The sequence below is a fragment of the Lichenostomus cassidix genome, chromosome 1 (genome assembly GCF_008360975.1).
Source record: "Lichenostomus cassidix isolate B80296 chromosome 1, HeHo_3.0, whole genome shotgun sequence".
In the NCBI taxonomy this organism is placed as follows: Eukaryota; Metazoa; Chordata; class Aves; order Passeriformes; family Meliphagidae; genus Lichenostomus; species Lichenostomus cassidix.
The window spans coordinates 5,841,911-5,857,527 of record NC_139479.1 but is presented as its reverse complement, the minus strand read 5'-3'; the positions used below and the strand labels follow the sequence as shown (position 1 = coordinate 5,857,527).

The following is a 15,617-nucleotide window of genomic DNA, read 5'->3' as shown; positions in this document are numbered from 1 at the left end:
TGTCAGTTTGTCTTTTCACAGGACAGTAGTCCTGCAAAGTAGTTGTGGCACAGTGTATTATTCAGGGGGGTTTGAATTTATTAATGTCTGTTAAATTAGTTATTGTATGTGGCTTTCAGTAATTTTCTGGTAGTGCTGTCTTGATGTACCTGTCCTTCCCTTTGTGTCACAAAGCTTTTTTTTACAGATAGTGCTGGAAAGCCACTTGGAGGACAGCAAGGCTCCTCCTTCAGCTTGTTCACACAGGTCTTTCCATGTATGATTTAGTCCATGAGTAAAAATGTGGGGACAGAAGTGTTTCACTGGGGCAGCTGTGCTCCCAAGAAGTTGAAAGAGTAGTTCTCATTTAGAGGGAAGCTGTAGGGAATGTGGAAATGCAGCACTGCTGAGGAATGGCAAAGAGTATGGACAGATGTACTGTCTTTCTTAAAGAAGAGATGAGCAGGATGGCCAAGACTGTGTAGTAATTTCAGGAGCAGGTGCCACTTACAAGGAAAAAAAAAACCCAATTTGTAGATGGTGTGGAGTTTTTGTTTATTTGATTTTTATTTGTTTTGTTTTGTTTCTGCTTAACTTCTCTTTAGAACTTCTCTGTGATAGGAAAAAAAAGGAAGTAATTTTTGTGACTTTAGAAATACAGACTAGCCAGTTTTCTTCTGGAAGTAGTAGGTGTATTTTGGCAATATTTACCCTCTGAAAAGATCTTCCTAAAGAAAATGAGGAATTACTTTGTAGCTTTTTACCAAGATACTACATGCGACAGAATGTATTTGTCACACGAATAATAATGACTTTTATCTATTAATTTCTTTCACGTGGCTGCTGGGATGCAGACACACACCCAGTAACAAATTTTGGATCATTGTGATTATTGCTCAAGAAGCAAAGTCATGTTAGAGATGGCTGTGTTTAAAAATCCTGTATAAACCTAATGATTTTTTAGGTAATATAAAATTACTTGAAGACCTTGAAGAAGACAAAACTAATGATACTGATTTGCAATATAGACAGATATCTTCGTATTTTTGCAGGTGATGGCAACTTACTGAACTTGTAGATAGGTAGCTCTCTTTTCCATGTTTATACAAATCTAAGTAAGTTTTTTTTGAACCCTTCCCTCTTCCTCCTGAGCACATATAATCTCTGTGCTAGAGCTTGTCAGCTCCCAAAGGCCTGGAGCTGTTTATGCATAGGAGCCCAAGTGGGGTTTTTTATTGTTTTTTTGGTACAATCTCTCCAGGGAGCTGTTACTATGTATGGGGTAATGTCAGGAGGAAGAATTAGGCACCATAGTGTTAAAACTTCATCTTTCTGGTTTTGTTTGTGGCTTTTTTTTTTAAATTTCAGTCAAGAAATAAACATATTCTCAGGTTTAAACACAAAAACTGTTCTTTTGCTTTGAAGAGGTGACCGAGAGACCCTGTGACCACAGGGTGTGACATAAACTGTAACACCTTGTTTTCCTGTTTGGGTTTCTGAGGAGCAGTGACCCCCTGCCCCCGTGTGTCTTGTGCAGCCTGGTGTCATTCACGCAGTGCTCTGGGTTCCACTGCCTCTGGGGCAGCTCAGGAAGGGGCAGTCAGACCCTGCTGCAAGCAGTTTTAATATATCATTAAAGGCTTCTTGATTCCTGTCAGTAGTAAGCAAGAGAAAAGCAGTCACTGGTCTCTCATAAGGGTGCTGAACTTTGTCTTCTTTCCATAGTTTTTCTTCAGACTTCCACTAACCAACTACATGGGAACCTGTTTTTCTCCTGTTTTGGTTATTTTATAGTATGGTGGGATACACTCTGATCTCTGCCTAAATATTATCAACTTTGTAATTAAATGAAAGGTTTATTTTACCTACATCTGGCCCTTCTCCTTAGAGTCACAAAGAATCTCAGAATAGTCAGGGCTGGAGTGACCTCTGGAGATTGTCCAGCCCAACCCCCTGCCCAGCAGGGCCACCTGGAGCAGTGACACAGGGATGTGTCCAGGTGGGTCTGGAATGTCCCCAGACAGGGAGAGTCCACAGCCTCTCTGGGCAGCTGTTCCAGAGCTCTGCCACCCTCAGTGGAAAGAAACTCTTCCTCATGTTGAGGTGAAACTTCTCATGGTTTGGTTTCTGCTCATTCCTCCTTATCCTGTTGCTGGGCACCACTGGAATGAGTTTGGCACCATCCTCTTGGCACCTGCCTGGGGGATATTTATATGTATGGATAGAAAAAATGGTCCATTTGCTTACGTGTGTCACTGGTTAAGGACCTGCATGAAGAAGGCTGGCAGGAGGCTGTGATGTTATCTCATTTTTTATCCACCTTGTACTGACCCATAGATGTTGTTTTCTCTCAAGTGAAATATTTATATGTGAGTTTAGAGGTTTCAGTAATGCTTAAAAAGTCGTCCTGGGTTTGATAGGCATTTTGGTGGGAGCAGCATAGGCTTAAAGAGCTTTTACTTGTGTTCCAACCTTGTACTTGTGCTAATGCCATTGTTAATGGGGGTCCACAAGTGAGCTTGCCTGGGAAACTGATCCAGTTGAAACACACTTTTTTTACCTAGATATTAATAATTTGGATCACTTCTGGCATCCAGTTGGCTGTAGTAGTCTAAAAATGACTGTGTCAGCACAAATGAGAGAGGTAGTGCTAGGGAATATTTCTGAATCAGCAGTGCTGGGAAACTATGGCAAGAATTGTTCCTTTCCATTTTTAAATTGCAAGGACCTTGCTGGATGCTGCCCTGAGACTGCTTTGAGTTTTTAATGTCTTTTTTTACTCTCTGGCTCTCTAGAAGTGCTGTTGAACAGATTTTCACTTGTGAGCATAACTCCTAAGTTAATTCCTTTGTTTATAAAACACAAATTTGGAGTCTGTAACAAGGTCTCAACTGCATGTGGCAGATAAGTGTGTTACTGGTGGAAAACATCTGGACCCAGATGTGGCAGCCACACATTTGCAGAGTGAGTCCAGGATGGCTGCTTGTAATCTGGACGTGGTGGTGGCCACTTGTTACCCAGGACTGGTGCATTTTTCTGCCCATGTTTGTAGATAAATGCCACTGGTGGGCTGGTGTATTTCTGTGGGACTTGCTGGCTGCACCCTTGAAAAGATGGAGAAAAAGGCTTTATATGGACTTGGCCTGAAATGCCTTCAGAACAGAATACATGGAACGTTGCAGATTTTTCCTGCTTCTGCTTCTAAACGACTATAAACCAGTTGAGTTTCTATAGAAGGCCTGTGAGATGGGTGGGGTCTTTCTCATTGGTTAATTTATTTTTTTCTCTTGAGCACTTAAACAAGACCAAAAAATCTTCATCGTGCTTATTCATCACAGTTACATAAAAAGGTACACAAAAATGTATTTTTGTCTTCTGAGTTACCTGTTGACAAAGTGTGTACACCACATTGTTTTAGAAATAGAATTGAAATGTTGCTCAGCATTAAATAGTGCATGTAAGTAGCAGAATGCACAATATCAACTTGACAATTTCCTTAAATTGCATAAGCATGGAAAATGGAAAGAGATATTTGAGCCATCTAGTGGTTGGTATGAAACATTTTAACATTTTTTGGTGGGTCATAGAAAAAGTAAATGATGTCAGCTTGGAAATAGCATTCCTGGTTTATCTGTGTTTGGTAGCACGGCTGTAGAATGAAAAAAACCCAAGCATTCAACTTCATATTTGAGGCACAGTCTACTTGGGTTTGTATCTTTTTTTCACTCAAGATTTTATTGAAAAGAGATAAAAATTAAATTAGAAGTTAGTAGTGAAAGAATGTGTTTTGCTAGCATGAGAATTGAATAAATTTTGAAGGTTGTTAAAAAGTTCAAGGAAAGGACTGTAAAAAGATGATTTTGTTTTCTGCTTTTCACTGAAAAACATTTGGAGGGAAGAAGTAGGGCTTAAATTCTACCTCAACAGCTATTTATAGCAGGGACTAAACCACAGGAGTAATCTTTACTGGAACACATGGAATGGATATTCTTTGTGAGAAACTTGTCAAAAGTCATAGAGGAAACTGAGAACAGATTTCTTAAGATGGCATGTGTTCTTGGTAAACAGCATCACAGAATCTTATGATACTAAAAAAGACATTTTGTAGATGAAGATTTGTGCAATGATTATGCTTGGTCTTGATTTACAATGAGCTGTGATAGGATTCCATATTGGCTTTTGCCATTAGGAACTTGGCTGCCTGTTGAACTCGATAGTATTTTCCAAAAGTAATGAACTTTATGTGAATCTTGCCTTGAATTCTTTGTGGCAAAGTACTGCCATACATTGGAACACTATGGTGTCTTCCAGTCCTTGTGAAAGTCCCATCCATGTTCAAATGCAATTTTAAAGATACTTTTTAATCTTAGTTTACCACATGGGTCTTAATAGTATTAACAAGAAGTAATAATTGGTGATTCGTATGGCTGGAACTATAGTATTTTAGAGCAGATAAATTCATGATCCATGCTGACATTTCAGAATTTGCACCTTTACATTTGAATTGGAATATTATAGGTACAAATATTGAATCTTGCCCTGTGTTTTATTGAGAAGGGGGTGGCAGCTTATGATATTTTTAAGGTCAGTCTCAAAAGACTAAGGCTATAGGAGAATGTAAGGCCAAAGGGGAATGAGAGAAAAATGGGAAAACCAGTCACAGAACAAAGGACAGAACAGTGATGGTTTATTTGTAGTGGTATGAGGACCATCTGAAAGCTTTATGTGAACTTGATACATAAATTACATTTTGACAAATCAGCTGCATCTTGGTTCTGCTGTGCCTTGAAAGTTGGTATTATAAACCCTTAGCGACAAAATATCAGGGAAATTATTCTGAATCTCTAACATACATGAGCTTTGAATTCTAATAGCTTTCGTAAGAGGAAATCAAATTCTTCACAAATTGGAGGGGTTTTAGTTGTGCAGCACATTTTTGTTTGAATTGTGCAGTGTGGTGATGAAGGATGTTTGTGATCAGTGTTATTCTCAATCTTTATGATGATCTAAACTTGACTGAGATTGGGGGACATTGGAGGAGACACTGCACAGTTTGGTAAACTCTGTCTTGCAGATGAGCTGACCTGGAGACAGTAAAGGCTCCTGCTGGGCTGTATTTTGTAGGCTTCCATGTTGCACACATGAAAATCTATCTTCTTCATTTAAAATGATTTGTCAGTCAGGGCATTAGTGTGCTCAGCTTTTGAGCTTGCCTTCCTCCTGGTCTGTTGCTGCCAGAGCTTACTTGGAAAGCAGAAAAAACATGGAGTAGGGAACTGGAGATCTTCTATCTTTGTGATGTCCACGTTGTGCTTTTGTTCAATGGAACAGGAATGTGGGTTTATGGTAGCATTAAAAGTGTCCTCTTCTATTGTTTATGCACTTCACCCCCATTCCTCCTGTTAACATCTTCCAGTGCTCTGATTGCTGTAGTTTCTGGTCATACCACAGTATTTTCCTGGAAGCTGTCCATTGCTGAAGCTATGATCCAGCTGCATTCATGAAAGGATCTTTGACATTTCCCCTGGTTTTCATTTGCATTTAGAAGATGCAAATGAGGGAATGAATGAAATTGTCATATTAGATCCTGTTTCTGATGAATGGTGCTCTTTAAATGTCTTCTGGTTACCAGTTATTTTGTAGGAGAAACTTGATTATAACTTTCATATTCGGATTGGGTTTAAGGCATAAATAGGATTCCTTTTGTGGAACTCCTTAGAAATTTGACTTGTTAAAGAACTGCATGCAAGTGAAGGAGGGATTATCTTGAAGTGCAGTCCTCAGCAATGGGAATGCCAGCCCTTGTCCATGTTGTCAGAGCTTTGGGATATATAGCTGCTCTCTTCAAATCAGAATTATGTATAAGAAAAGCCTAAAAATATGTCTTAGGCAGCATGTACAGTGTCTCCTGTAAATAATGGAATAGTTCTGCTCAATAGAAAACAAATATGCTATGGCATGACTTCACAAAAGAGAAAGCAATTTGTTTGTTTTTCCTAATTTAGGAAATATGTAGTAATTATTTGTGGTACTGGGTAGTTAAACATTCATTGAATATCATTAGTAATTTCACTTTAGAAGTAAATCATGGTTTATGTGAAAAGAAAATAGAGGGAAAATGAGTTTGCAGAAGGCAAATGTTTTTTGTTGTGTTGGTTTGGTTTTTCCCTTCTGCTAAATAGGAGGACAGGAAAAAGAAACTGGATTAATGATGAAGAAATATGATTTTCATAGTTTTGAAGTTGATGGTCTGTATTTTTGAGTATTCAGAAAAGTGAAACCTCCTTAAGCATATTTTCAGATTCATTTAATTAACATTCTACATTAGACACTGAAATTAGAGTGTGTAGCTTTGTTTACTTTTATGTGAGTATAAATTATTGTGACTGTGAAATGGTGTTTGGTCATAAATTTTTTTTTTAATTATATTAAATTGTGAAAGATTTCTACTCCATCATTTCCTTCCCTGCTGTTGTACAAGTAGAACAGAGCACATTGGCTTCTCTGATGTAAAAGTATTTGAATATTATTGTTACTCTGCCTCCAAAATACCCCTTTTTTGTGACCATGGAGAATCACTGGTTTTTTTTTAGTGTCTGCCTATATTTTCATTCCTTCTTTTTCGTTCTTCCTGTTCAAGGCAAATTTTAAATATATTTATCTTATAATGAAAATAGAATATGAAAGGATGGGTAAAATATTGGAAACTCACTCTTACCTGGGTTTTAAACATTGTTTCTTTCCTTTACAGAATGCTGCCTTTTTATATGGCCTTGGTTTGGTCTACTTCCATTACAATGCCTTTCAATGGTAAGTTGGAATAAGCTGACAGTATTTTGTGGTGTCCCATTGGTGTGTGACTATTTCAGTTCAGTGTGAGTGTAGTTTAATTTTGGCTTTACTACAGATGTGATGTTTGCAGGTGTTACCTGTCCTACTGTAACATACTTGGGGCAGCCACAGCAATTCCATGGAAAGGAGAAGAGCTTGAGCTCCCTGGGATACAATTCAGGAGTGGGGATGGAGCAGAATGACTGACAGGCTTTTGGGAATTGTTGTTATTGATAGTCTGTAGCCAGCGTTTGTTGGAAAGCCTGTTTACAAAAAAACCTTCCTCTTGGAAAAGAGGTGGCAAAGTGGGCTTGTTGTCATCTTGCTTAGTAAGCAGAAATTCTGACACTGCTGCATCAGGTGAGGGGCTTGGATGAGAGAAGAAGTATGCCTAGACTGGAATGAGATGGTTTAAATATGATGTAAAAAGTCAGGGTGAAAAGAGCTGTAATTGCTGTCAGGGCTTTGGGCACTGAGCCAGGCTGCTGTTGGGTGTTGGGGGGAGGGTTGGATTTCAGTTGGAGTTTTGGTTTTGCTTTATCAGTGATGAGAATGGTGAATGGAATGGAGTCAGTCACTGAGGTTCTGTTGAAATGTCTTCAGACTTTTATTGGTGTTTATTCCTGTGGGGATGGAGTTAATTCACAGTAAAAAGTCAGAAATGTGCAGTGTTTAGGTCAGTGCTTTTTTACACTCGGGATGGAGACTGTTAGCACAGTAAGTATGCCTTTACTCCTTAATAGATGACTGAGAAGTTCCATTGTGTTACTGATCTGACTGCAGTTATGGATTCAGTGAGTGACCACTGACTGGTGGTTGGGAACAATGAAGCAGGATTTCTCCCCCTACCTCTCCTTAAATTGTTTCTGTGTATCTGTAAGGTCAAAGATTTATCCTTGCCTCAAGAGAATGTACACCAGCATTTATTCTTCAAATTATAACAAGTTTGTTAAATCATGAGCTCAAAGCATGTATTATTTTATCTTGTAGCTTACTGCTTGCTTTATTGATAGTGGTGAAATGAATGTTGTGTTGTACAGGGCACACAATTCTATTGCTGTCTAATTAACATCAGAAGAATAAAAAGGTTTTCAGAGAGCCTGAGAATCTACTATTTTAAGGTTGTGATGAGGCTTGGTTGAATTTTACCAAGTTTCAGAACACTGTAGTTCTTACACAGTCTTGTCATCATCATTAGGCATTCAGAAGTATTTTGTGCACCATTTCTTACAAGGTGTATCTTGTTACAGTTTGCTCTGTGAAAATGGTAGATAAACTGTAAGATAAATAAGACAAAGCAGTTAGATTTAGAGTAATTAATTTTTTGAAAAGCCACCTGCTCAACATAGATTTTTGCCATCAGCAGATTGTGCTATTTAGTGTTAATAAATTAGAGCTTTGAATTAATTTAGATTTTTCTTCCCTTGTTGACAACATGAGTAGAAGCTGATGCCTTAAGTTACTTAACTGCACATAGAACTTGCATTAAGGTTGAGTAAAATAATGATACTTAGCATTTCATTCATTCAACAAGTTATGTATATTGTGGTGCTAAGGACATTGTGTATCATTAAAGTATTGGGTAGAATTTTTGAAGAAGAAAATCCAGTATGGTAAAATCTTGCACCTTTGTGTGTGATACTGATTTTTAATCCCTTTGAGGGCCTTTCTTCCCCTCTTTCTGTGTTTTCTTGGGGACAAATGGAGAGGGATGTGTAGTTGTTGGTGTCTAGGTGTGACAAAATCACAGTAAAGTTGGAGATGATAGCAGGCCATTTACAATATGTATTCTTCAAAGACCTTAATCCTCCACAGAACTCTTGGAGATTGCAAGGAGAATCCTCATTCAGAGTGCAGAGCTAATCTAACTGTCTTTCTGCTGCATTTATTCCATCTGTTTATGCTCCTGGAGGACATGGATCTCTATATTTCTAGCAGGCAGAGGAGACCTCAAGACTGTTTAAGGTGGTTTATTTACCCTGCTTTATCCATGAAGTGGGGTTTTTTTCAACACCATCATTTCAGATATTCAGAGATCTTAACAAGAGGAAAGTACATAGTCCTCTTAAAAGGAAGGGGTAAGAAGTGCTTTAGGTTTTTTCATGTCTTATATAAACAGGGATAATAAAAAAATCGAGTGGGAATAAGATCCGATTTAGAATTCTAGTCCATATATTTTTTATTAAAGTTTTTCAGCTTTCATAAAAAATATGTTGGATTGGCTCCAAGACACATAATGCAGTTCACTGTAATTCAATATTGAACACATTTTTATATACTGAAGCAGCCTTGCAGCATTATCTTAAATACAAATCTTACTTGTTGCATCATTTTATGTTGGTGATTTTGTTTGACTGTTCATATAAGAATTAAAAGTTCTCAACTTACATACAAACGTTGCAACAGTGTGATCAGACCAAACCTATTTCACAGAATTATTATAGTAAGGTGTGCCATAAAGGATTATTTCCATAAATTGGATTGACTATAGTAAAATAGGTCTTACCGATCTGAAATTTTGATACTCCCTTCTTTGACACCATTTCTCACCAAGCAATAAGTGGTTGCTTCATTTTCACTGTTGTTTCCCTGTTCCTCAGTTTGAGTAGAAAACGAGTCGTGAGATATTCACATAACTTAAATAATTTCATGCCATCCATAGTTGTCTTTTAGACTGAACATTAAAAAGTTTCAGTTGTTAATCCAAGGCTACCCTTCGTTTCTGTGCAATACCTGCATCCAGGTGTAGTGGCTTGAATTCCAATCTTTTCTTCACTTCAGTGAGGATTCTTAGCCTGACTGATTTATCATCTGCTGATTCCACTGACTTCCATCAGGATGAAAAAGATGGAGCCATGGGGTTCTGATGTTGTGTCCTGAAACTGAATTTAACACCCTGTGGACCCTAGGGAATCTACTTGGAGCAACTGTGGTGCTCCAAGGCCAGCCTGCAGTGTTTTCAGTGTTTGCAAATTGCTGGACAATGTCTGTGGCAAAGGCACAGGATTCCTCAGAAACACCTGACAGGAGACTGAGCTCAGTCCCCTTATTGCCCCATTTGGGCTCTTTGCCCTGAGGCTCCTCAGTTCAGGGATTCCTTACCAACTGTACAAGTAGAGCATTATGGAAAACTCAGTCCTTAAGCACTGACCCTGACAAAAGCCAAAGACCTGCAAGAGATGATCCAGACCCTTTTCCTCACCTCCATCATGACTAAAGACTGCCTGTGGAAAACCAGTCATTCCTGAGTGGAACTCCTTCACTGTTCTACTCCCTGATCCTTCCCAAAGCAGAATCACTGTTATCATCTGTTCAGTATCTAGACATCAAGAAGTCTAGAACCACCATCTCTTCTTCTGACTGGGTTCCTCCACACAAAAAGTCAAGTGTGTTGTGGGATGTGTAGGAATGCACACTGCCAAAAGGAGACCTCTAAGAATTTAAATACACAATCTGTAGATATTGCTTACTCAAGTATTTCTCAGGCTTCAGGTGGATTGGTCTTTTTGTATGTGTTTTTCAGGTATATAAAATGTACATTCCCAATATACATGTAGAGTACATATGCTCGTAGTAATTAACCAGTAATAAAGTGGGCAGTTAACTTTCTTTTTGTTATCTTCCCTTGCTGTGGGTGCACAGCAAACCACTTTTGGATTGATGAAAACTCTGCTAATGCCAGGAATAAAAAAAACTACTCCCAGCTGCTGTTCTAGAGAAATGTTTAAAGACTTTGCTGGCCAAAATATTTTGCCATTCAACTGTTGCAGTCCTATCGACAGAAGAGTTGTAGCTAAAAGACTGTAAAAACATTTCATAAAATTCAATGTCTTGACTACTGCTGTGTATGTGTGTCTTGTTTATGTTCAAACTATGAGAGTTTCAAATAGAAATTTGTCCATCGTAGCCTCACATTGCTTTCATTAGTGAGGCTGTGAAATCATGTGAGGCTTAGAATAGGTGGTCAGAAAATTGAAAGAGGATAAGAATAAGAAAGTTTCACTCCAGCTGCATTAAGTGACATATTAGAATAATGTTAGGTTCTTTTATTTTGTACGCTTACTCTGATTTTCATGGGTTTTGTTTGAAACGTACAAAAGTGATAATTTTTGAATAGTTAAATTGATGCTCTTTTATTATATTCTTTTGCCTAGTACAAAGCTGATTTTCTTCACAGTCTATTCAAGCAAAACCATCCAATAAAAGTCTTATGAGAGTTGACTAAATGTTTAATATAATCATCTATTAATTATTATTCCCCTGGTTTCTTCACGTTCATAATGGTAGGCATTGTTGTATAGATTAGTGGGTGGGACAGTAGCTGCAGTATTGATTCTAGCAGTCTTGATTTGGAGATGATAGATTCATGTCATTTTTATTTTTCCTGAATTGCTGTAGCAGTGCTGTGTAAAATGAAAGTCCAGAGGTGCTTTTCACCCTCTGTAGCATCTGTTTTTCAGTCCTGTTTGCCCATTCTGTTGAGTGTTAGATAGGCTTTCCTTCCTGTTAATAGAAATGCCCTCATTCTTGGAGAAAATCCTTATTTAATTTTAATAAATCCTAATAGACTCAAGCAGAGTTGTTTCTCACCACATAGGTGTCAGTATCATCAGAGAACAAAAGGAAAGTTGTCTTTTGCTGAATTCAGGCAACTCTTACGTGTTTCTGCAGTGTGAGAGCTCCTGGCCTTTCATTTAATAATCTTTCCTTTGGACCGCTCTGTGTTTAGTCTGCTGAAGGAGTGAGATGAAAAGTTGTGTCTGTGCATGAAGGGCAGTTCATTAGTGGTGGAGACTCAGAACCAACCTGAGGAAGGCTCTGTGCCATCACCCCTGAAGAAAGCTGTTGGACTCATCCAGCTGTTGGGTCACATCTGCAATTCTGGTTTTGGTCAAGCCATACAAGAGCTTTGAGGGAAAACATCTGGGTAACTTGGATGCCTTGGATCCTCCAGACTCTCATTGTTCTGATTGTAGGCTTGGACAGAGAACAGAAATGGGATTAGAGATGTTGCAGAGTAAAGAAAGATCTGTACAAGAATCCAGTGACTCCTGCTGTGTCTGGAAGGCTCAACTCTGAAATGGGTGTCAGTGATGCTGCAGATGTTCTCCTGTTTGATAGTAAGGGAATGAGTCTGGAGCTCTGGGCATGGCAGAGGAAAACAGGCAGAAATTTTTGCTGTAATCCATGTTCTTGATGTGTCCTGTAATTGGGAGCACGTTGCTATTTTGTTTAAATGTTTCCTGCAGGCAAAATTGCATCAATATTAATTCAGCTGTGATGTAAAATTGCTTGTCTGTCTGTAAGAATTAATAAGTAAATGTCTTTTCAGAGCTTGAGTATTTTATTCTATAAAAATTCTACTGAGTATTTAAATGATGATGTAGTTACTAAATTAGACATGAGTACCTACCACTGGTAAAATCTGTTGAAAATGCTCTTTCAGATCACTTCATTGGGGAAATTTTGATGATGCCCCTTTTCACAGTGGTAGAAGTAATCTCTATTTGTTATTATTCATATTTGTCATCCTGGAAAAACTAAAAGTTGTAAAATCAATATGGAATTAACACTAGAGTTAAATAGAAGGTAAAATTTGATTTTTAGTTAGTTTAGTCTGCACAGAGATAAACCTTACACGAAGCTTGGAGGGGCTCTCTGTGACTAGCAGGTTCTGTGCTAAATGTGACAGGCTTTTATATTGTCCAGTGATGATAATTTACTGCTTTTTAAGTGCTGTGCTCCTTTGAAAGACTGGGGTAGGCAACATTCTTGGTTTTCTGAATGAAAGACAGTACACATTCAAACTGAATTTCAAAACTGTCCTTAAAAGTCTTTTATTATACCTGTGGCTTTAACGCCATTGCTCAGCTTTGGTAATGAATAATATTTCCTGTTCTGTAAGCAAGAGACTACAGAACTATTTTTGTCACTCTCAGATTCACTTGAGCTTCTTTAGAAACCCACTTTTTGATGATGTTTTCAATGGGGACACAACATAGGGGAAATACAGAAATACTATTTTCTGACCAAGCAAGGATAGCTAAATGAAGAACATGAAGTTCACAGAGAGTGTGTTAACGTGGTCCCACTCTGTGATGTGCTATAGAACTGCAGTGTCCTTATTCCTGATTTTTGTCTTCTCTTTGATTGGAATCACAGTGGTTTTCTTCCTTTTTGGGACTTAGGATATTTGAACAAAATGCAAATAATGGATTTTAAATACCAGTGGCTAACATACATAGTGCACATATTAGAGTTAAGACAAGTAATGCAAATACACAATAATAGAATCTATCTTCTGGCATAACCAAAGCCTAGCTTAAAATATGTGCTGTTATTTAGTGATCAGCCTAGTCTTTGGTCTTTCAGTTTGATCACTGTTTCTGTAGATGATGAAGATGAACATACTATTATGAGACAAAGATCTTTGCTATGAATTCAGTGTAGATATGAGGTGTGTGACTCACCACCCCCCAGAGCATTCCAGGGAAGTTTAGATGAGATGGGAGAGACTTGGGTTCAGGTTTGTCCCTTCAGTGCTTCACTTGCCCATTTTCCCTGTGTTGGCAGAAAAGTAGGGTACTGGGTAAGGAGATCCTTTCTGAAGGATTGCAATAGAGGAAGCTTCAGTTCCACAATAAAAATTTAATACTTTTTAAAGTCTATTTGCTCTTAAGTTCTATTTAATCAAGTTGAATAATGCTTTAGGTACATACAGTTGTTGCATTGTCTAGAGGAAGTTCTGTGCCTTTGGTTTGCTTTTTTTGAGAAAAAAGCTTGAAAGAATTTTAGAGCAGAAGCATTTTTGCTGCAGGATTCAAAAATTATAATTTATGTGTTTTGTGAATAAAAAAGGTCTGTGAAAAGTATTTATTGAATTTTCCATTGCAGCTGCTAGCCTTTTGTCCTTACAAATAATACTGTGCTTGGAGAGTTGGAATTAAATCCATGTGCCCAAACAGTGTGTGATTTTAGGCACCGTGGTTAATCCCTGTCCCATGTCCCTGTGCTGCTCCACAGCAGGTCCAGTTGTCCCCACAGACTGCCCTGTCACCTGCCCACTTGGCATGGACCTGTGGGATTTCCTGGGACAGCAGATGGGATTGTGCTCCCTGCCCTGGGGGCTCAGATCTGCCCTGAGTGAGGCTGCTTCTGAATTCTCCTGTTGTGTGACCAGTGGTGTATGGGAAGGGATTTTATTTCAACCTGTCATTGGATTTCAGGCAACAATGACTCCTAGCTTCTTTCTTAATTCCTCTGTGACTTTAATTCTATTATCTTTTAGTTGCATTTCAGCTGTCCTAGTTTTATGCAGTGGCCTGAGAGACAAAACAGTCCTGTTCAGTCCCTTTGATTCTGCTCCAAGATGGAGCTGTTAGATGGCATTTCTGTTTTTTCTGGTGCAGTGCCATCATGAGCAGGGACAAGGGAGAGAGGATTTGAAGGTAAGGAAATAGAATCAGAGCCATCTTCAGGTATCATGGGAATATGAAAGAAAGTTACTGTGTGAGGAGGTGGCTTTTATATCTGCATTCAGAAGTCATGGAGCAGCTGGTGTTATTTGAGCCCTTGCATGGTGCTGGTGCTAGGAAAGGGAGGAGAAAAAGGAAAAAGCAGCTTAGTGAGGTGGCATGAGATTGGTGGGATCTCTCCAAGGCCTTCTGTTCTGCTGCTCTTGGGGGTCTGCACTGCTGGAATCAAAAGCAACCTGGCTGTTGTTAGCGAAGTTGCACTGATTTTGTAACTAATTTGTGAGCCATCCTTTCTCAAATATCAGATATGTTAATGTATTTCATGCAGCAAATTAGTTTCTCTAAATTAATAGAAAAGATTAGACTTTCAAATACACCAGGATATCAGGAGTTCAAAATTACCCAATCCTTGAAAAATCAAAAGCCATGCACCAAAAATGTTACCTCTAAACCATTATTTTGATATATTCTTCTGTAACAGTGCTTTCTGATCCACTTTGCTAACTATATAAAAAACATCGATTATAAAGTAATACTTCAGTAGAAAATAATTTTTTAATCTGTGTTTTTCTTTCAGGGCAATTAAAGCATTTCAGGAGGCGCTTTATGTTGATCCCAGCTTTTGTCGAGCCAAGGAAATTCATTTGCGACTTGGGCTTATGTTCAAAGTGAACACAGACTATGAGTCTAGTTTAAAGGTAGGTTTAAGTCCTTTCAACTTGAATTAACATTTCTTACAAGTTGTGTGTTGCATCTTGAAGCTGCAAGGAATGCATAAGCACAGAACAGTCATAGCCCACCTGTATGGAAATAGAAGTGCTTTAGTGTGAAGTGTCTCAGTCTGAACAGAATAAGGATAGGCTTGAGGTATGTGAGGTGCTACACTCCAGATCAAAAATTTGGTCTATTGCTCTTGTTAAAATAGTGAACTTTGTGGGAGGCTGAGGTTGTACTGAAAGCTGAACAAAAAAAAAAAAAAAAAATAGCAGCTTGGATTACTCAGGGTTCTTATTTTTTTTTATTTTTTTCTCTAGCTTCCCTGTTGTAAACTGGAATTTTGTGAAATTAGTAAACTGGGAAGTTTTTATGCAAAATAATGTATTTTTTTAATATAATTGTTCTTTTTCTAGCAGTTAGTTATTCTTTCATTTCCTGGCTTGAGAGTTAGCTTCTAAGGCAACAATTTCTGGCTAATCAGTTGGAAATGGTTTATGGTAATACAGCACTTCTTTTCTTCTGTACTTCTTCAAATTCCTTGCTATCTACATTCTTTTTTGGTCTCTGATTGTAATCTGTCATTTTATCTCCCTCCATTCACACATATGCCCATGC

The 15,617-nt window shown here is 38.2% G+C and overlaps 1 protein-coding gene across 14 annotated transcripts in view; it reads left to right on the top strand.

Annotated features, from left to right (window-relative positions):
• Window positions 1-15,617, top strand: part of KDM6A (lysine demethylase 6A) — a 150,757-nt gene that overhangs the window by 66,692 nt on the left and 68,448 nt on the right. For all 14 annotated transcript variants that reach the window (XM_085048200.1, XM_085048015.1, XM_085047637.1 and 11 more), the window contains exons 5-6: window positions 6,731-6,789; window positions 14,863-14,983. In XM_085048200.1, the coding sequence (XP_084904326.1) occupies window positions 6,731-6,789; window positions 14,863-14,983 (180 nt within the window). The remainder of the gene's footprint in view (window positions 1-6,730; window positions 6,790-14,862; window positions 14,984-15,617) is intronic.